The following is a 22,179-nucleotide window of genomic DNA, read 5'->3' as shown; positions in this document are numbered from 1 at the left end:
CAGCACTGTTAATGAAATGTCTTCAGAAATCAAAGGAGATGCCATATACTGTACCTTCAGGTCTTATTATTCCTGTGATATTTCCTCTGATTTAAAGGGGAATTGCTACACTTTTTTATATTTCAGAGTTAGAATGCATCAGCATTGATGAGCTCATTTCAGATCACTATTAAAGTAAAACGTAGACAGTCACATGGAAAACCTCCAATTCACATTACAAGTTAGACAAAATTCCAGGTATATGTAGTGCCATGTTCTGCTGTTCAGAACTCGGCAACCAAATGTCCTGTGATGTGTTGTTGCCGTATTTCATTGTAAACAAACAGGCTTGGGCATACCTCTCTCTTTTAATCCAGTTGTTATATTGCTCACGACTTTGAGAGCTTCGCTGAAAAATACAACTGACTTGTGGACTCTGCACGTTGTAACTCAGATCATGTTGTAATGTTTCTGCAGTGAAATGTCTGCTGCACAGCCTGTACTCATTCGTTCATACATAACAGTACATTAGTCACTACAGTGACTAGTGAGCAGGAAAGGCTGTATCACTTTGCAATTCGCGCAAACGTTTGCTGTCGCCTCTGGCAAGACCTGTGGCTTGTGACAAAAAGGCGACCATACAGTACTTTCAAAAAGTTCACATTTTGTGCTTAATTCAGAATTTGTTAAATTTTGCAATACCGTCAATTAATTTAGTTACAGAAATGTAATAACTGATCTGAGAGATTCAGACTGCAGTTCCCCATTAAGGGCCAGTGTTTTGCAGTACTGCCTTTTAATTTTCTGAATGTTCTTTTTCTATATTCTATAACTGTATATAAATGACCAGGGGGTGCATATAGATTTCAAGGCAACCACGCTATTTGTGCCATTTATTCCAGCCTCTGTGCTGGTGGTGTGCAGGGCTGTTGCACAGCAAACTCTGGAGTACTAATGATAAAACAAACATGATTGAGAGCGAGTTTTGTCGACGACGAGCTGTGACCAACCAGTTCTCCTAACACCACCAGAAATCAGCACTAAACAACAGCTGTAGGACCTCCATAGCTGTACCGTGTAACCCTTTATGTTCTAAGGGCAGATATCAAAACTGTGGGTTGGCCATAATTGATGATATTATGAAGTCTGTACATTAACACTTCTAAACCCAAACCAGAAAGAAATATATTTTAGTGCTAGTTGGTCCAGTTATGTTAAGACACCTTCTTAAGGCTTCGATGGACTGTTATTCTCCTATCATGAGAACAGGCTTCATTGGGGCTGTATTGTTTACAACACAATATGGTTAGTCGGCAAGTGTTGCCTTACCAGATAATATCCAGGCGCTATCTGTTTCTTTAAAACATCCCCTGCAGTGGCCCCTGAAAAATCTACTTTAAAACCAGGAATGTTTTTTGCATCAGCTGGAAGCTAGAGAACAAGCCACTGCTTCCTCCAGCGTATGAGCTTCACTTGAAGTGTCTAGTGTTTTCCACATCTGGCACAAAACGGGTTTAAAATATAAACTTAAAGTATCTGTATTTTTATTGTGCTGCTTCTTTGTGTTTTCTGTTGTTCTAGAATGAAATGTTGATACTTTTTACCTTTGTTGAATGTTTTGAATGAATCTATGTACAACTGTCCCTTAAGGGCAACGAGTGTACTGTCTGTAAGGGTAAAACTGCTTAGATTGCGGTTATGCACTAATGACAGCAATCTGGACTGGTGGAACGTGCTCTTCAGCTAAACCCATTTCAGGAGAAGGTAAAACAAACATTTTGCTTGAACTCTGGACTTGTGTGAAGACAGATAGTTTGGATTTCAGTCTCCCTTCCTATCTCTCCAGCCTGAAATGCCCAACTGCTCTTTTTTGAGGGTGCTTTAGTAATTAGGTGTCGTTTGATGTGATCATGTTGCGTTCAGGTGCTCTTTGCTCCGTATGAATCTCAGGAGGATGCTGAGGCTGCAGTGGTGAGAGGGAGGATCCCACTGCAGTTGATTAATCCTTCACACTGGATCAGGAGATCAGCTCTCTGATTGCTCTTCCGAATGACTGGCATTTTGGCATGTCTGCAGCTTGTACTGCTGATGTCATACAGTGCGGTGGTTTGTTTTGGTTTGCACCTCTACTGGACATCTGAAATCCACATTTTTATGTACAAAGAGCCATCTTTTCAAATGAAATTTAAATCCGCGTACTAGTAATCCACACTTGCCAGTACCCCAGGGTCATCACAACAACACAGCAATCCCTTGATTCCTGAACTCAAACTGGTGTTCTTGGCATATTCTTACACAGAAAGAAATACATTCTTCACAACTGTATGTTTTTCTGTTATAAACTTCTACCTAAATGTTATTTGAGCTTTTTACACATCATTAAAGCCTTTTGGAAATGTTTGAGCTCAATCAAGTTGTGCAAAAACCTGTGCTAAAAATGCAAACAAAGGCTTAAGGAATAATTACATATGTTTATGTTTATGTTATAGCTGGTAAGTTTATCTGTACATCCGTTGGATCATTTGAAGGAAGTGGTTTACGGTCTTGGCTATGTGCTGTGGTTTTTATTTTATTTTTGCTATATGATATCTCATATAGCAGCTCATAGCAGCTGTAATTATGCTGGCACAATCTGTGGACTGAAACTTTACAATATACGTCTTAATCTCATAGTGGCTATTCTGTTTCTCCATGAGTTTCACCCAAAGCATAAGGAATCTGGGTATTTACCAGTGAATAGTGTACACCTAGAGTCTATTGTTGGCACGCTCAACAGCTAATCTCATTTGTTGTGTCAGTACAAATTGAGAGACCATTTGACAAGAAAAAAATGAATAAGAACATATATTTCCTATCCTTTGGATGCCATGATCACATTTCATCTTTCATATCTTGAAAAAGTAAGCAACGGATTCGTTTTAATGCAGATTTAACGTGTTTTATCGTTGCCACTTGTTTTGTGGCAGTTTTACCGATTGCGAGTTGCTAAATATGACCCCCATGCAGGTGATTGGACTAACCCCCCAGGGAGGGTATTATAGAAGCCTTTCTCAGCTCTTGTTAATAAGTGATGTGATCTAGGGACGGCTGCGTCAGCCCAAGCCATTACACAGCAGCAGGATCGTGGAGGCCGGGGAGATGGCTGACGTGTGCTCCTGTGTGCAGGTGTGGTTCGGAGAGAGGTTTGACCTTCCTGTGCCGAGTCCGCGAAGCCCTCTGACCCCCAGGCACGGCCCTGGTCTGGCAGATGTGTTCCAGTATGACCAGTGGCTCGCGGTGAGACATGAGGCGGCCCTGGTGCCCATGCAGGAAGACCTGGCGATCTGGCTCACGGGAATGCTGGGTAACGTACTGAATTATGTGGATGCAATGCTGAATTTATAGAAGATAAATTTTTCCTTTTGATTCCTTGTGGGTGTTTTTGCAGGGCCTTAATCAACTCATGTTTAATCTGAAACTTTGGCTGCGTTCACTAATAAGTATGAGATTATATAAAAGTTGCTAGGTAGTATTTTGTTTGAATAATTTGTTGGTTTTAAGCTGGTTTAGAAAAGAGCTGTGCCTGTGGCTGGAAGGTTGCCGGCTCAAATCCCGCGGCTGGCAGAGGAATCCTACTCCATTGAGCCCCTGAGCAAGGCCCTTCACCCCAACTGCTCCAGGGGCACCGTATAAATGGCTGACCCTGCACTCTGACCCCCAGCTTCTCTCCCTGTCTGTTTGTCTCAGGGAGAGCAAGCTGGGGTCTGTGAAAAGACAAATTCCTAATGCAAGAAATTGTATATGGCCAATAAAGTGATCTATTGTGGACGACAATGTCCCAAAAGTATAGAACATGGAAATAATGCTATTTTAATGGACAGATTGGTGCTTTAAAATTTTTTTATAGAACTGTAGTATTGCAAATTGGTATAATAAGAGGCACCTAAGTTCTGTCACTTTTTATTAAATCTGGCACAGCTCTGGCAAAAGAGTAATAAAAGCAGAGGTAACCAAGAGCAAACAGATAGTTATTAATAAAATGACACAAACTAAGCAATCTGTACAACAAAAAAACTTTAAACAACATTAAACACTGCATGGTAAACATAAAAAATGTGTGAAATATTTTAAAAGAGACACAGAATAAAAATAAACAGTACCCTGGCTTCCATCAGGAGACTGCTGGGTGAGATCCTCCGATCAGTTATCTACTAAGTATGGAAATGTCTAGGTGGGTTAAAAGGCCTCTTCTCATTTGTAACTTTATGTATTATGTATTATTATTATTTTCAGTTACTCTTCTCATGTGTATTTGAACAGATTTGCTCTCTTTTTTTGTTCAAGTTACGTTAAAGTGTTTTTATAACTAAATCTGAAATTTACACTGTCAATCCAATAGCAGCATTTAGGGCCATTCTGGAAACATTGGTTTTGTTTCAAGTGATGGGAACCTTCTTTTTTGGGAGTCATGTATAAAATATTGTCCTTTACTATAATAGGTAGTATGTTTCGTGATTAAGTACTGGTGTCTATCTCCTAGCCTTTTAAATTCTGAACAGGTTAAATCCTTTTTAATTGTTTAAATTTAAAGATTTAAGGATCCTATCAGCCATCATCCAGAACAAGGGAATCCATACCAGAGCTATACTGTAATTCCCTCTCAGTCAGGAAAGATGTTAAAGAAAACCTTGGGATTCATCACAGCCTCGTCAGATATGAACAATAGGTTTTTTTCTTTCATTTCCTCCTGCTGTCATTTAAAATGAGCTTGCGGCGTGAAAAAGATACTAGACCTGCCATCACTGCCCGATACAGAGCTCACAAAGCTGTAATCCAGAAGAAATGAACGTTTCAGTCGACTCTTCTCTCCAACGCAGGAGCAGAAGTAAGAGCAGATGCCTTCATGGAGGAGCTGGACAACGGGGCGCGACTCTGTCAGCTGGCCAGCATTCTGCAGGGAAAAGTGAAGGAATGCTGTCACCCCGACAGGTGGAAGGTGAGGCCGTGGTTTCACAGCAGTGGTGCAGTTCTGCAGCGTTGCTGGGCAAGACGTGTCTTTCCATGGTTTGTATGGGACGCAGAAACCTTTCACCCTGCAGTTTTCTTTAACTTTGTATTGGTATTAAAGATTATTAGAGACTTAAATGAAAATACAAATTAAAATCAGTAATTCTCTTCTAGGTCTCTTTGAGGGGCTTGATATAAAGGGTTCAGTGTCTTGTGGTGGGATGCAAAAAAAGACTCTTTGCACAGCATAAACCGAATGTCAGTAACTAAACTGGAAGCCTTGGGTAGTCTGAAAGCTCTACATTTCCAGCACATACATATTAAAAGAAACAGCGCTCAAATCTGTTTCATAGCACTCAAAATATAATCTGATTTTTGCTGTTTTGATTAATAAGGCAAATTTTTCTGCCCTCTAATAGTTTTTAGATCATCGTGTGAGCTGGAATTAATTAGCGTCAGAGCGCTTATTGAATTCAAATCCTTAATGAAGGTGACATTTGCATACAGCTGTCTGGGCAGACTGACAGAGTTTGCAGTGAGCTGTCAGCAGGGCTTGAGTAGGTAGTCTCGGCACAAAGTGCTGCATTGTGTACTGAAAAGTAATGTAGTGTTCTGGGAGATGTTTTTGAAACACCTGTTTCCTAAAAGTCCCCGTTGTTCGCTTTCACATTGCCATCATAGTGCATTTGTAATACCTGTTTTATCTGTCATTAAAGACAGGGGAAAGGATGTATGCCATTTTTTTTAATGAGGCATAGCCTGCAAGCAGAATGCCACCACATACTGTATATGCTAAAATAATGGCTGAGGAGTCGCCTTGCCCACTGGCCGTTTTTTTTAAAATACAGTAAGAGGAATAAAGTTTGATGACATTGAATAACACTACCTCCATAGCAGTTGTAAAATATAACAAGAAATGTGTGGTTTAGGGAACCCATTCTTACTCATCTGCACAAGGCAAGCAAATAAATATCTGCATGAGGCTGGAATCAGAGAGATGAAATGAACGAGAGTCACGAACCAACTGGTTGAAATTTACAGTTCTTCACATCTTCAGGACCTGAAGAGTTAATGTTAACCTGTTTATATTAAATACCTTTGCTAGATTATCAGGCTTTTAAACAATTTTGATAAATGTAATAATGTGGAGGTCATTTATGGAGGCTCTAATTCCTTAAATGGTCCAGATCCATCAAGGGTCAAGACTTTATGATCTTTAGCACACACACAAGCAATCTTAATAGACAGCCATTTAGAAAAATGTTTTTTTTATTGAGAAAATACATGACATACGACAGCATCTAAGCTGAACAGTAAGATTTGTTTTCTCTATTTTTGTTTAAATTTGCTGTGAGAAGTTCTAAATCCGTTTGCTGTTAATTTATAGGGGGAATCTATTTTGCAACTGAAAATGTCTGTTGTAAATGGAAAAAGTGCGTGTTTGTTTTTCCAGCACTTTCCTATGAAGAGGGTCCCATGCAAGAAGGATGCTTCCCCTGGATCCTTCTTCGCCCGGGACAACACCGCTAACTTCCTCTGCTGGTGCAGGGAGCTGGGAGTGGATGAGACGTACCTCTTCGAGTCGGAGGGCTTGGGTGAGTGTAGGACACATCTCTTCCAGGGTTTCTGTCCTGCTTGGAGAATCCATGTGTTGTTACAGTTCGCTGCATGGAAATACTGAAGGTGGAGCTTTTAATGGATAGATTCAATCAGCCACACAGCAGTACATTAATATGAAAACTTTGTTTAATTAAGTTTTTTTAATGAAATGTATAATTTGACCAGCTTTTGTAAAGTATCCCCATAAAGATATATACATCATATACTGTATATATATATATGGCACAATAATTTACAAGTATATATTTGAGTGATTTTATCATTTTCAGCATTTAAAGAGCACTGGAAGCTTAACTTCAGATTTTATCTCAGGCTTATTAAATTTAATTTGCGGTTTCTCTAATGTTTGCTAATCCTCCTATTTTTGGTGTCATCTGCAAATTTGACTCCTTCACTAAATGAAGAGGAGGAGTAGGCCTAATACAGATCCCTGTGGGACTCCAATAAATACAGCACCTCTTATTTGAACTCTGTTTTCTGTCCATTAGCCAGTTCTCAATTCAAACACACAGTTCCCCAAGTGCCTGTTGCCTTTATTTCAAGAATTAATATTTTAGGAGGAACTCTTTTAAAAGCCTTCTTAAAACTGTATTGTATTGTGTCCATTTCTACTGTGTGCGTTTTCTAAATCCATGTGATCCTTAAGATCATATTTCTTTGTATGTGATCCTCTGGAATTAGTGTTTGGCTACTTAAGTTTTATCTTCTGCAGTTACTCATTTTATTGCATTTCGTTTTTTAGTTCTCTTTATACATTTTTCTAATTTTAAGATACGGACAATGAAAATTTCAGCAATTCAGGATCATCAGTTTTGTTTTGTTTTTTCATTTTGTTTGAAATGGGGGAAAAAATATGTATATTTTCTAGTGTTCATGTACACTACAAGGATTAATTTATTCTCAGTCAGAACAATTTTGGATAATGGAATGGGAATAGTTTAGAATTCTTGCTGATGTGTATTTCTGTGTTGCTTCAGAAGTCTGTTGGATATTATATGTTTATGGTGGTAATCTGATCCTTTAAAGATCATTGCAGTGTTTCCATCACACAGAATGAATCTTCATTGCTGCAGTCCGTCCATGGCTATCTCACACAATAATTATTATATGTATTTTTCCTCTTTGTCAGTCTAGATTTCATGTTAGATAAATTAATTCTAGAAATGCTCTGTGCCTCATGAATGTTTTCAGTTCCATCAAAGACCACAAGTGTATTGAATTCATTTTTGGAATGTCGGTTACGTTGGCCACAAAAAAACCCCAAAAATCAGTAAAAGAGGAACACTGCAATATGAATGCGCTAAAAACCAGTGTACAAGTATTGTTATAGCTGGGACAATAACACATTTAATAATGAACATTTTATATGTGTTCGTCTAAAATTCTCCACTCTCCGCTATTTTTTCACATTGTTCCCAGAAGACACTGCAGTAACCGGCAAACCAGATGTCTGCTTGTGATTAGTGCATACCACAAGAGATGCTTGAATCATTGCCTTGTGTTTTAAGTTTAAAAAGGGTTTTAACAGCATTTGTTTGTCGTTAATATGTAAATACACTAACATAAAATATTTCTATAACACGGCAAACTGTACTTGACACAAATCGTTGCCTACCATAAGCTGCTTGTCATTTCTTATCAGCTGCAAAATGTGCTGTACACTGTGAACATGTGCAGAACATTTGGGTGAATTTTAAGACAGCTCTTTGTAATGAACATATTCTGGCAGTTGCTATAGTAATTAGATTAACGCTCAAACAATAAGACTTAGTATTGCAGCTATTCTTAATGCTGAGTATTCCTGCTCGATTGGAAAACGCTGTATTAATTGGTTGAAAACATAGGCAAGTATTACAGCAATTGACTAAAAAAAGAAAAATAATCACATAATAAAGGTTATAAACAATAGGAGGCTGTTCAGCTCGCCTAGTCTGTTTAGTAGTTGGTTGTTAAATGATCTAACGAGCTGTTTCTTGAAGGAAGCCGAAGTCTTGGCTCTAATTGCACTTCCACAGTTTCCACTTGTGCTCAGAATGGTGATCTGCTCTGACAGCTGGGTTAGCAGTCATGTTTCACCTCAGCTGAAGTTCTGGGTTTGCGGTACGTAGTTGGCTTCTTTTAATGTCAATCGGAAATATCTAGAATTAAAAACAAAGAAAGAAGTGTTCAGTATCTTGTTCTGATTGTTTGTTACAGCAAAGGGTAAGATGATTTACTGTGGTGGTGTGCTTCGCACACCTTCAGTTTTGGGCTGTGTTTGGTAGATACAGTCCAGGGTAGTGGATCTATATATTCAACCCATATAGAAATGGAAAATTGGAATAACACTTAACTTAACACAGACAAAGCAACAATTACTTATTTTACAGAGAGCAGTGGCACCTTCTGTAGCTTCTGGATCTTATTAATGAATCAACTATAGTGTCCCAGCTAGCACCTCCTCCTTTTTACCCAAGGACACCTTGTGACCAGGTCAAATTAGTGCTGGATTTTCTAACACAACAAGAAAAAAATACTGATGGCTGTGTCTTTTGCCAGAATCCTTGATTCCTTGAAAAGATCGGCGCTGTGGGGCTCTGGGTTACATCATGAAGGCCTCCACACGTGGGATCAATCCCGATTGGCAGTCCCAAATGGTGCCCGTGCCCTGCAGTGTGCAGTGGGCTGCTGCAGGGCGGTATCTCTAGGCCAGTGGCTCCCAGTCCTGGTCATGATGCCCGCACACCTGGGTTTCATTCCAGCACACTTCATCAGATAACTGAAGCCTTACTGGGTCTAAGAAGTTGCTTCTCTGGAATATTTGCATTTGGTTCCTAGTCGCACGTTTGGGATTTTATTTCACTTACAAAGTGCAACAGTTAAAGCTCCAACATGTTTAAGAGCTGGGAACAAATTAATCTTAAGTTTAGGGTTTGATTGTGGATTTGAGGGCTCGGCTGGAACAAAAACCGACCTGTGTGTGGGTCACCAGGACCTGTGTGTGGGTCACCAGGACCAGGAACCGCTGCTCTAGGCTTCCCGTGCTCCTGCAGCACTGTGGCTTGTGTGTCCTCTGACTGGCACTTAATCTCCGTTTGTGTTTTTTTTTCTTGTAATTGTGCATTGTGATTTATTTATAGGCTACTTAATGTTCCTGCGACGCACCCATGGGTAACTTTGGAGTAGGGCTTCGGGGATATACTTGGGTCCAATATCATTTAACCAGGGTAAACCAGGTGGCAAAGCGAAAGCAAATTCCTCCTTGAGCTTTTTGTTAGCAGCACTTTATGCCTCTTCAAGAAGGGTTAGAATAAGCGTGTCTTTAAGTGCCTCATTTATGTTCACATATGTTTGTTGAAAAGCCCAGGTTTATCGTAATAAGCTGTGTGTCCTTGCTGTTCCTAGTTTTGAGATATTAATTGCTTGAAGTGTTTTGTGTTTTTTCTTTCTTTCCTTTAGTGCTGCACAAAGAGCCACGCCAGGTGTGCCTTTGCTTGCTGGAAATTGGACGGATTGTGTCTAAGTAAGTGCTCGTTAACGCCACCGATGACTGACGTGCGGTGCTTTCATTCAGCTCCTCTTCATAAAGCAAGCCTTTTCCCTTTAAGATTTAAAGGGGTCCCTCCTTAGGCGTTGAGTGCTGGAGATTTTCACATGCTTTTGCTAGGAGCATGGCAGCAAGTAGCCATGATTTTAATAGTGGAAGTCTTGACAAACACATGTGTGTAGTCATCCCTTACACATAAGTGCAGGTGCAGGCAGTTACAGAACATCAGGAGATCTGTGAAATTCTTCACAGTGAACACGGCACTCGCCTGTCTGGTCATTAGTCAGTGATCCCCCAACATTCCCTTGGGGCAGTCAGTGAGCTCTTCTCCAGCATTTTGACTCATGTGTGCCAGACATTTCCAGGGGATGATCTGTTTTGTTCCTTAGATACGGCGTGGAGCCACCAGTCTTAGTCAAGCTGGAGAAGGAGATTGAACTGGAGGAAACACTACTCATCACCAGGGGGCCCACACCTCCAGTTAAAACCTTCAGCGTGTGCTGTCAGCATGGAGACCTTCATGAGGCTGTAAGTGCTGTCTGGTTGGGTTTTTTATGGTTATATTCTATGTCATTTCACTTCATGACTATCAGGCCAAAAGCCTTGCAGAAGAGACACTAGGGTTCTGTAGAACTCTAACAGTGTCCTGTTTTGTCCAGCACGCCCCTAGGGTACAGATAGACATGAAAATCTGGTATAAAAATACAAGCTTTGCATTGATAATGTTAGATTGTTTGAGTATTTTTAAGACAGAAGCGTGTTTTTCAAGACACATGACTGTGCACGTTGTATTAACGCAGATTCTATGAAAAGTACAACTTCTGTAAGAAAGTGAACACTTACTCTTTTTTTTCCCATTGATGGATTTAAATATTTTTTTGGTCACTTATTGCTTTGACAGGCTATGGTGATTTTCTCACAGTTGTATTAGAAAATATGTGTTTGTGCTGCTTGTCGGCTATAAGGGGTTGTGTGCTATTTGTGACACCTGCAGTGAAATTGCATTTCAAATGCTTTTCCTGCAAAATCCCGTTTCAAAGCAAGTCATACCTCAGCTTTTCCCATGTTTAATGTCTTTGTAATTTTGTTTAGTCTCGTATTATTTCCACAATTTGTCTCACTCTTTTTTATTCGTTCAGTCCCCCTCAGCAGCCTGGGTGAGATTTATGGGCACTGACCAACTAGCCCTTCGGACTGAACAGGTCAGGTCAAGTGCACAACAGCTGGGTGTTCATTTCTGTGTCTTACAAAATATAAGGACATTCCATGCTGTTTAAAATAAAACTTTTTTATCTGTTGGAGAAATTGTAGTCTCGAAAGCCCAATATAGATCTACAGTGTCTGGAATGGGATTTCCAGTTAAGGTCCTGCCAATGTATTAAAACAAAAAGGAGGGTGAGAGATGAGGAATCTTTACTTACTTTATTCAAGTGGTGTATACTGGATATAAAAAAAACTGAATGTCCATATATTTTGCCATTAGTTTTGTGTTGTTCAACATGAAGTGATATAGACACTTGGATCTGTGGGTTGTGTTACCAATGTATAAAGAGTGTTTTATATTCTTTTGAAAAAGGACGGTCTTTATTAAACCATAGTTCTTTTTCCGTTTTAAAACCCTTTCTACTGCTTCATTAATGTGAATTGAATTCTTTTTATATAATACCAGAAAACACTGAAACGCAAATCTGTTTTAATCCTCAGCACATCCTGTATATCTGACGCAATGTATTATATAATCACGCAACCACCAGAAATATGCAATATGCTTTAAAAATCAGTTTGATTCTCATTTTGTCAGATTAGTTTGTTTTAATGCTTACCTGTGTCCTCTCTCTGCAGGACCTCTATTTAACAATACGATATATGGCGCAAAAGATACTTAATATGAGATGGAGTCAAAATGAATTGATATAACAGATGGTAGATAGGGTTACAACTTCCTTTTCCAGACCTGTTAAACACTTCAGGAAAACCTGAACGCTCATTTTTTCCTTGTGATTCACTTCTGGAACATAATAGAAATTGGAAAGAGAGTTTGGCATCCGAGCTGTCCACGATGGCGACTTTGAGCCTGATATTGCAGCTGATAAAAGAGCATCAATTGTGAACTGTATCGATCGTGAATAAGGGGTTACTGAAATGGGAGGAACACCAAAACAGCCAAGTTTGACGGAAGAAGTTTTGAGTCTACGTCACCAAATTGACTGACCGACATCAGACTGAAGCAGGAAGTGACAGAGACATTTTTGTACAGTATGTCTTTACCAACTGTGGACATCGGTGTCACCACCCTGTGGCCTGACCCCTTCTTGGTGAAGCTGTGCAAGACTGGGCCTGATGAGTACTAGGAGTTCATACCTTGGAGACCTGTGAAGAAACCCAGATTGCTGCTGTAGTAGGTGTTGGTAGACCAGTAGGTGGCGCTCTTCTTTCTGTACCTAGTTTTCTGAACCAACACCTCACTATCAGGACTGGGGACACTGCTGTAGGAGGTGCTGGTCTTCAGAAGAGATATTAAATTGATGTCCTGACCACTTGGTCATTAAACATCCCCAGGCACCATTCGTAAGAGACTAGTCCTGGTGTCCTGTCTGATTCCACCCTGGGCTTGTACAGCCCCCCTTAATTAAGTTAGTGGAGGATAATTGGTGTGCGACAGCACCCAGGAGGACGCTGCACGGCAGTGGTGGATGAGGTGGGACACCTCCTGTGCAGTGCCTTGCAAAAGTATTCACCTCCTTCCAAAGGTGTCCCATTTAGTGTCCCATATACAGTAGCTGAATAATGCGCGTGCATATTTTATACGTGAATACTTTTGGTCAACACTTGAACACTCAAACTGAACACTTGCAAGTACTGTAAAAAAATGTCAGCAAGAATTGCGAAGAGTTATCAGACCTAAAATATGTTGATTGCAAAAATATCCCCCCCACCCCACCCCCATGTCAGTTTTTGGTGGAAGCATCTTTGGCTGTCTTTCTTTTTGCATATGTCTCTTCCAGCTTAGTACACTGTGAAGCTAGTTGGAGATAATTGTGAAGCAAACGTTTTTCCACAAACAATTTCCATTGTTTTCAAGTTAGGGTTTTATCAATGACATTCTATGATTTTTTCTTCTTATGCTGTTCCAATGTAGATTTGGCCTTACTGTCTGACTGAACTATGAAAGTCCATCTTGGTTACAAGTCTTTATCGGATCTAAACTGCTTTTCGTCTAAGATTTGCCTGTAATTTGCTTCACCTTGTCGCCAGTTTTGGCAAACTGCCTTGACCCTTCTGGCAGTGTATTTTCCTTAATGGCGAGAAGCATCACCGCTGTGCTTGACAGTAGTGAAGGTGTTGAGTGGATGATGATCTGTGATGGGTCTGCACCAAATATAACGCTTAGCATTTAGACCATCAAGTTCCAGTTTGTTCTTATAATGACCAGCACCTTTTGCCACGTTTTTGCAGGATCATTCAGGTGCTGTGTTGCAAACTCAGCAATATGGATGGTTTTTGCATGTTACTGTCCAGTCCTGCTTTATGGGGTGACCAGGATATTGTTGACTCCAGGACATTTCTCTCATCATGGCCATTGACCTCTGTACAGTAGCTCCCTCAAAATCACTGTTGGCTTCGCAGTGGCCTCCTTGACCAGTTCTCTCCTTGCCAGGTCACTCGGTTTGGATGGACAGCGTGATCTAAGCACTGTCTGGGTGGAATAATACATCTTCCTTTTTGTAATGATTGACTTCTCTGTGGTCAAAGGGATATTCCATGTCTTTGAAAGTTTTTTTTTACCCTACTGTTGATCTCCTGAGTTGTTTCGAAACCCCCTATGCCTTCATGGTTAATTCTTTGCTTGAAATTCACTGACACAGGGTCATTTTATTCTGGTCTAATGTGTGTGTTTTTTGGATTATCAGGGCCTAGTGTTAAAGTCTACACAGTTTTGAAGTCAACACGAAAAATGAAAAGATTAAATTGTGATTTACAGTATAACTCTGGCTTCAAACTTTGGTCTGTACTGTAGGTCACAATCCTTAAAGTGTTTACCAAACTGGACTTAAGGTATTTACAAAATGTGTGCTTTAAGTCATAAAGAAATGTATCCAGTAAATAAATGAATAGTTGTATTTATTGATCTTCTAAAAACTTCCGTTGGTTTGAACACTGTTGCCTGAAGTTGTCTCAGATGAAACCTCCCCTGGTAAAGTAGATGGATAAAGCTCACTGGATTGAACATTGTGTTGAGGGCAAAAGTCTGCTCCGTGTAAGTTGTTCTATTGAAATTGACCTGACAAGTGTGACTGAGGGAACACAGTTTAGTATTTCACTTGCTTCACTGAAAATATTTTGCTCATTGAGTAGTGTCCCATGGTTTGCAACTTCTGCTACAATGTGCTCAGATCGTCATGTTGCAGGAATTAGGGCATTAACGGTTGACATGCACATTCCCGGACTTGGACTGCTTGATTGAAAACCCTAGCCCGATGGTTATTATTTTATCTCATTTGTGCATAATTGTAACATGGAAAGATGTAGTTGCACCCAGTAGTAGATTTACAATTCTGTGTGTGCTTATGGTTGTATGTGTAGATCCATGCATGTACAGTGCATGTTAATTTTTGAACCAACACATACAATAACCTCAACATTGGTGTATTAATGGACAATACAATAAATATATAATTCATTTTATAGGATTTTCAACTACAGTTTAGTAGTCATGCATGTGTGAGCAATGCATTATTTGAAAGTTGAGTATTGATGGTTTGCTCTTTTTCTTCCCATAGGTTCAGCATATTGCTGATGACCCTCCTTGTAACTGCTCTCATAGGTTTTCCATTGAGTATTTATCTGAAGGCCGATACAGACTAGGAGACAAGATCCTGTTCATCAGGGTGAGTATTCACGTCATATACAATGAGCAATTCCCAGAGCCGATTGACTGTGCTTACTGTAAACTAAATGCTATCCCAAATTTGGGAGAAAACATTTGAATTCCTTTTAGCTCTATCCAGCTATTCACAATCACTAGCTCAGATGGAAGTCTGTCCTTGGACCATGAATCTCTTGCCATTTTGAGTTCTGAGCAAATTTTTCCCAGCAGCCAAAGCTTGCTGGTATGTGGCTTTTGCCCCTCCAGCATTTTTTCTTCCTTCTGTTGATCCTGACATGCCTGTTTCCTTCTTGAGTCAAGTTTAAGACGCATGCATTCACAAATTATTTTGGAATCCTCAAGTTTTTTAATCCTAACTTGAAACGCTATGAAAGTCTCTAGGAATGTTTGAGCCCTATGGTCCAGGTGTTGTGGGTTCGGGCCTCGGTCATGTCACTAGCTGACTGAGACTAGAATTCCCCAGATAGGCTCATATTGGCTGAGAGTAGGGTGGGGTTAGACTGCCAGGGCTCTCCAGGGGATTGGTGACAGAGCGACCCCCTGTGTCTACCAGAGTACTTACAGGAGATCAGAGCCAAACGTCTGGAAGAGGACTGTGTCGCCTGTGACATGTTAAAAGACGAGCTATTCAATGGTGGCAGGTCGTCCTGCGGCCGTGGGTATCGTATCTATGAGCCGAGATGTGAAAGACACAAGCTTGGCACTTCCAAAATCAGTGGGGTTTAACAATAAAACAACAGATACTTCTAAATGAATAAAAATTAATAGAATTATCCTAAAAATTAAACTTCTCAAAGTAGGAAATGTGATCTGAAAATCAATCAAATTTACTATAAATGTAAACCAAACAGATTGTATATGCTTTGTCCTTATCCCGTCGTGTCATAAATGGTGAGGCTTAATTCTAAGAGGCTTTTTATGTCTGAACCGGATTTATATGTTCAATTACAAATTTGCCTCATAATTCTGAAGTGCTGACATGGATTAACATCCTTCCTTACTTGGAAACTGTTTTCTTCAGAGACAGTTCTGGACGCAGTTCTAAACACTGTTAATTATTTGTTTTGGTTTCCTCACACTGTCCCTCTGAAGCTTTTCTCATGTTTCTTCTCGGAACTCAAAGTGCTGCAGAGACCGGGGGGGGGGGCGTCATCCAACATTTCCTCCTCTTCCGTGTTTCCTTGTTTAAAGAAACAGAGGCAGGGGCCTCCTGAAACATCAGGATGTTTCCTGGAAAATGGGACAAAAAGAAGCTCTGCAAAAACAGCTCAACAGGCCGCTCTTAACAAAGAGTGTTCCTTTTCTCCTGCCCTGCTGCACAGGAGCGTGGCTTCATCTCCCTGTCGGATGTACAGTTCAATAGCCTCAACACAATGTCTATTTATACAAGAATTAAACAGGATATGCAGGAATAAATCCTCCTTTAAAAGGTTGAGCATATCCATTTTTACCACCTGTGGCAGGAGCACCTCTGTGAGCTTTTTATGTCTGATCTAATGCCACAGTATTAGTGATCCGTATGTTAAAGAGAAACATCTCAATAGTGCTATACCTTTAATATGCAGCAGAGAAAAAAACGACTCAATGTGTTCATCAGCTTTAGTGTAGAAGCTATAGTTTGAATGCTACAGATTTCACAGCTAGGAAACCATAGGAGACAACTTAGGGAAAAACCATTAAGGAATTCTAATGTCAAGTGAACATACAGTAAATGGGATATGCATTATGTATTGCGTTAGTGGAAGATAAGGCAAGATGATCTATACTTCATTGCTGATTATAGAAGAGCTCTGTTACTGTATTTGTAACTGTAAAGTTTAGCGTGCAATGTTTGACCATCTTCTTGTGTGATAAAAGTGCAAATGCAAGCTTTTGTCCCTGATTATATATATAATTTATTCTAATCAAGTTATTGTAGAAAGATAGGATTAGCCTGCATTGCTACTCCGGGTATGCAGTTTGGAGTTGTAGAAATTCAGTCCCTCTAGGCTAGAAATGTTGTAGCACATCAGAAGTATTCATAATTATTCTACAGTATATTTAGTGTTTGTGAAGGGTATATAACATACCTGGGATCTATTTTAAGCCTCGTCTTCGCTTGGCTTATAGCTACATTAATTACCAGCAAGCATCGTAAAATATGTATAATTCTCGGGGATGTAGTCATGTAATCCATCTGTAACTCGTGCAGGCCTTTTAGAAATCAGCAGTGTAACTGTATTTTGTATGGTTATATATAACTGTACTAGTAATTTCAGAAGTGGCATTGTATGTCTTCATGGATATGAAGACTCAGCCTGAATTTGGATTTCTTAAGTGCAGAATAATTGGGAACTTTTTATTCTGACAATTAGTTTTCATCACAGAGTCAGTACATTCTAAAAAATCACTTCTTGCGTACACTCTTATAAAAAGACTACTACCAAGTATCATTTAGAGCCGCAAGCCTTCAGGAAGGGGCAGTGAGCCGTGTGGGCGGGTGTGCGGGGGCTCCTCTGAGGCCGGGCCGGCTGCGCTGCTTGACCCGCGTCTCTCGCTGCCGTCTTGCAGATGCTGCACGGGAAGCACGTGATGGTGCGCGTCGGCGGTGGCTGGGACACGCTCCAGGGCTTCCTGCTGAAGTACGACCCCTGCCGGGTGCTCCAGTTCACCACGCTGGAGCAGAAGATCCTGGCCTTCCAGAAGGGCATGACGAGCCCCGCGCCAGCCGTGCCGGCGTCGCCAGGCAGGTCCCCTCAGCCTCCCGCCATGCATCCTCTCTCGGCCGTCCACTTGTCCCACGCCAGCGTCCCTTCTCCAGGTCCCAGGCTGACTGCGAGAGCGCCGCCGTCCTCGGCCGCTGCGCCACACCTGGCGAAGAGGCCGCTGGCGCCTTCCAAAGCCTCGCGCCTGCCCCCTTCTCCTCCTGCCGGGAGACTGCAGGGCTGTACGCCGAAGGCAAGGACACCCTCGGCGCTCACGACAAGTCTCGAGAGCAGGGCGAGGCGAGCCCAGTCTCCTTTGACAAGTCTCGAGAGCAGGGCGAGGCGAGCCCAGTCTCCTTTGACAAGTCTCGAGAGCAGGGCGAGGCGAGCCCAGTCTCCTTTGACAAGTCTCGAGAGCAGGGCGAGGCGAGCCCAGTCTCCTTTGACAAGTTCCCCAGTGGTGTCCAGGCTGACTCCTTCACCCAGGTGCACCACGTCCCTTAGCAGGGACCCACCTGTCCACTCCAAACCAGCGTGGAAACCCCCCAAGCCTACGAACCCGAGCCCGGCCCAGTTGACCAAAGCCGCCCCCTCCCCTCCCCGGTGCTGTCCAGCGCCCTCCGCATCGAGGACGGCTTCGGTTTGTTCTGACCCCACGAGCCCGTCTGCATTGGCTTCGAGGGGGCCTCCCAGAAGTGGCAGGGAACAGGCCAGGCCACCTCCAGCTCCTGTTCCTGCTCCAGCCACTCTTCAGAGACGGCTTTCCCAGAGACGCCCAGGGTCGCCTGCGGCAGCTCTTAGACTGAACACCCAGGGCCTCGGGGCACCGGAACCGACTTCCCGTCCGCTCAGAGCCGGTACCCCCGCCAAGCCAGAGACTCCCACGCCCAAGAGCAATCCCAGCTCCAAGCCCTCTCCTGCTCTCGCACGCTCTGGGCCTTCCAAGGCAGCCAAAAATCAGCCCCCCGTACCTAAACCGATGCTTTCTACTGAGACAAAGGTTCAGACCCAAAGCCAGCCTTCTTCTAGGGCTGTAACAAAAAATCCCAAAGCCTCGAGACATCCAACCGCTCCCTCCACCTCCACCGTGCGGAGTCCGTTGTCTGTTGTCAAGATTTCCCAGACTACGGTCCAAGCCCCAGAAGCCCCAGCGCGCCGAGCACAGCCCGCCGGTCAGACTGCGGTGAGAGGGCTGCGCCCAGCTCAGGGTCCTGCCAACAAGAAGAAGCCCTTTATAACTGGAAAGGCTCCCCTCTCCTCCAGTAGGACTGCTCCATGTGTCAAAAGAAATCCTGAACTCAAGAGCAAAGGTGAAGACCCTTATTTTGTAATGAACGGCAAGAAGAAGCAGAAAAGCTGAATCTTGTGCAGATGGCAAGGAGAGAATTGTCTTCCATGTTTGAACATATAAAAAATATTTTTTTTTCTTGTAAAGTGTCATGAAATTATAAAACAAAGCATGTTTGAGGTTGTGATTTTGCACCAAGTTTTCAGTACAAAGAAGAGGTTCCACCATTAATTTAATTTGTGTTTTGGGGGTGCCTGGCTCTGCTACCTCACAGCTGTTCGCTGGGCTTGATTCCAAACCGGGGTATTTTCTGTGTGAGCTCTGCATGTTCCCCGTTAACCGGTGTCTCTAATTTGTCTGTGTGCCTGTCTGTGCCGATCCCGCTAGACTAGACTATTGTAGGTCAGGCATAGAATCAAGACACTGCAGCACCAGTTGAAGGGGGAACTGAAGGAAGACTAGTCTGTACAAACCTGGAGTGGTATTTAGTCAGAGCAGTTGGTTTTACAGCCCTTCTCATTGACCAAGGATTCAGTATCTGAACATCTTATCTGAGGGCATCATCTCCAATCTAAATACTAGGGCATTGGTTTGATCTAGGTGGAGGGCCACCTCCTGTCCCACCTGCATCACTAGAGGTCCAGCCATCATTGTGTCTGCGAGGGGCTGGCTGACGGTGTGTGACTGTGTGCAGTGAGAGCCAGTGCCTCCTCCACTGCTCCATCTGTGTTGACTGTGACACTTGCAGTGAGAAACACCACCTCATGGCTCCAGCAATGTGTTTCAAAGGAAAACGTGCACAGCCTGCATTCTTCAGTCCTTCTATCAGGTTTAAAAAAAGACAGCCAAGTTGATTAGCGCTGTGCGATTCCAAATTTGGATGGTAAAATAAATCCATCCATCCATCTTCTAATCACGCCAGCCAGTTCAGGGTCACAGGGGAAGCTGGAGCCTCTTCCGGCAAGCAGCGGCTTCAAGGAGTTGACTCTCGATGGGCAGACACACACACACACACACACACACACACACACACACACACACACACCAGAGCCAGTCAATCAGCCACTATGTCTTTAGACTGGGAGAAAACTGGAGCTCCCGGAGGAGCACAGGGGGAACATACAAACTCCACACGGACAGCACCCCAGGTCCAGAGCTGAACCTAGGGCCCCAGCGCTGCCAGGCAGCAACGCTGACCACTGTGCTGCCGTGCTGCAGTAAAATCATTTATGATTCCAATTTTTTTTTAATTAATGTTTACAATGGTAGCGCTGTGTTTAGTAAATCTGCATCTTTTTGTTTTAAGTCAGTGCTGTCACATTCAAACATAGTACAGGACATGAGAAAAATATAATATTGAAGAGAAAGTTTAAAAAGAAACCACCATTCCGCTAGTTCTGACCCATGATATTCATTTTGTGGTTAAATATGTTACATGACTTGTGCCTGGGTTTGTCAGCTGACTGTATATGTGATTAAATCACAACAAAGCAGTCATTGTATTAACAGTAGCGTGCCAGGGGACTGTTCCTGGAGGGGTGCTGTATCTTAAGAGTTGGGTGAAGCTGTTAGTCTGTTATATTTAAGCCAGGAACTGGCTGATTTAGCTAACTAATTGCTTGACTGGACGGCCCTGCTACAGACACACTGACCCTTCAGGACCAGGACTGGACACCCCTGCTACAGACGCACTGACCCTCCAGGACCAGGACTGGACGGCCCTTCTACAGACACACTGACCCTCCAGGACCAGGACTGGACAGCCCTGCTACAGACACACTGACCCTCCAGGACCGGGACTGGACGGCCCTGCTTATGGATATGAATAACATTTTAGAAACCTGTTCATTAGTCATATACAGAAGGGCTGCTATCTTGCACAGTGAGCAGGATGGTCAGATCTATTGTTTGTGAGAAACAGTTTCCTTTAGTAAAATGGGCATCCTATCCTGAAAAGTAGCTCATGTGTGTTTTCTGATGTTTCCTGCTGAAAGAAATCTAAGGTATTTTCTGTTTTATTTCTGTTTTTAAGAGACTGGGTAGATTCTGGTCATGTGTCATCGGTTCATGAAAAAGAATATTCTGCCTCGAGGCGTCTGAAGTTTCATGCCAAGTGGTGCTGTTGAAGCAGGGAAGGTCTCAGCTGACCTGCTTGACAACAGGGTGTTTTACCTTTTCTCCATAGTTGTGGCACAACAATAAACCACATTCTGATAGAAAGCAAAGCATTTGTCTTCGATTATGAAAGATCATTCTACACATTTAGTGAAACGATTTTGCTAATTTCTAGTAAATTCTAAATTATTGAAACAGCATAGTGGGACAAAATATGCCTAGCTTGATTTGCACAGATACTTTTACTAATACTATTCCAACTGTTTGTAAGCATATACTAGAGCAACTGTATGCCAGTGATATGGTAATAGTATCAATATCCATTGTTTATTTTGTTTTCTTTTGAACAGGGTGCTGCAGGTATGTAATTTTATTGAATTTTCATAATTCATATGGTGTACCATCCGTAAGGAGAGGCTCTGAGGAAGCCAAAAATAAATCAAACACAGTATAAATTATTTTAGTTTCCATTTTTGAAAGGCCGCAAAAGAGGTTTAATTTCTTTAATTTCTTCAATTTTGGTTTACCGGTGTTGAGAGGTTTTGGACTGAAGGTTATGCTATAACAGTAAATAGCAATATGTATTTTATGTAGCCTGATGATTAGAAAATTAGTCCTGTTAATGAGTGGGCTTTTCCCTTAAAACATAATGTTTAGTGCAAATTGTCTCTATAATATACTGATATGTCTTGAACCATGGCGCTACTGTCACCTCAAAAATAAAATATGGTTACAAAATATTTTGTCCATTTACTATATAGATGTAAAAGCATTTTAAGGCCTAGAAATGTCACTTTAGCTGTTCAGGTTTTTGTGAGAGAAAAGCTATTTTTGTAGCTTGAGTCTTTCACAAAATGGGGTATTTTGTATAGATTTAAAGAACAATTTCATATTTTATTATTCAAATAAAGCTTTGGGTCATATTTTCAAAGATTACCTCATAAGAACTGTTCTGTATAGCATAGGAAGTCATTGCATTGTCTGTAGAACAGTCTAAAATAAAATGACAAAGTTATATGTGGATTTGTGTGTATACAGTATATGCAAAACTGGATGGAAATTATTTAAGACTGCTGTAATCCTTACAAAAATA

General features: G+C 41.7%; 1 protein-coding gene across 1 annotated transcript in view; it reads left to right on the top strand.

Annotated features, from left to right (window-relative positions):
• Positions 1-22,179, top strand: part of gas2l3 (growth arrest-specific 2 like 3) — a 36,550-nt gene extending 14,371 nt beyond the window's left edge. The window contains exons 3-11 of the mRNA XM_088922655.1: positions 3,145-3,322; positions 4,836-4,954; positions 6,419-6,560; positions 10,024-10,087; positions 10,501-10,639; positions 11,251-11,313; positions 14,893-15,000; positions 17,550-17,983; positions 18,110-22,179. Of these exons, the coding sequence (XP_088778781.1) occupies positions 3,145-3,322; positions 4,836-4,954; positions 6,419-6,560; positions 10,024-10,087; positions 10,501-10,639; positions 11,251-11,313; positions 14,893-15,000; positions 17,550-17,983; positions 18,110-19,043 (2,181 nt within the window). The 3' untranslated portion in view covers positions 19,044-22,179. The remainder of the gene's footprint in view (positions 1-3,144; positions 3,323-4,835; positions 4,955-6,418; positions 6,561-10,023; positions 10,088-10,500; positions 10,640-11,250; positions 11,314-14,892; positions 15,001-17,549; positions 17,984-18,109) is intronic.

The sequence above is a fragment of the Atractosteus spatula genome, chromosome 8 (assembly GCF_055471065.1).
Source record: "Atractosteus spatula isolate fAtrSpa1 chromosome 8, fAtrSpa1.hap1, whole genome shotgun sequence".
Classification (NCBI taxonomy): Eukaryota; Metazoa; Chordata; class Actinopteri; order Semionotiformes; family Lepisosteidae; genus Atractosteus; species Atractosteus spatula.
Note: the sequence above shows the minus strand (reverse complement) of the source record. Positions and strands in the feature narration are given on the sequence as shown.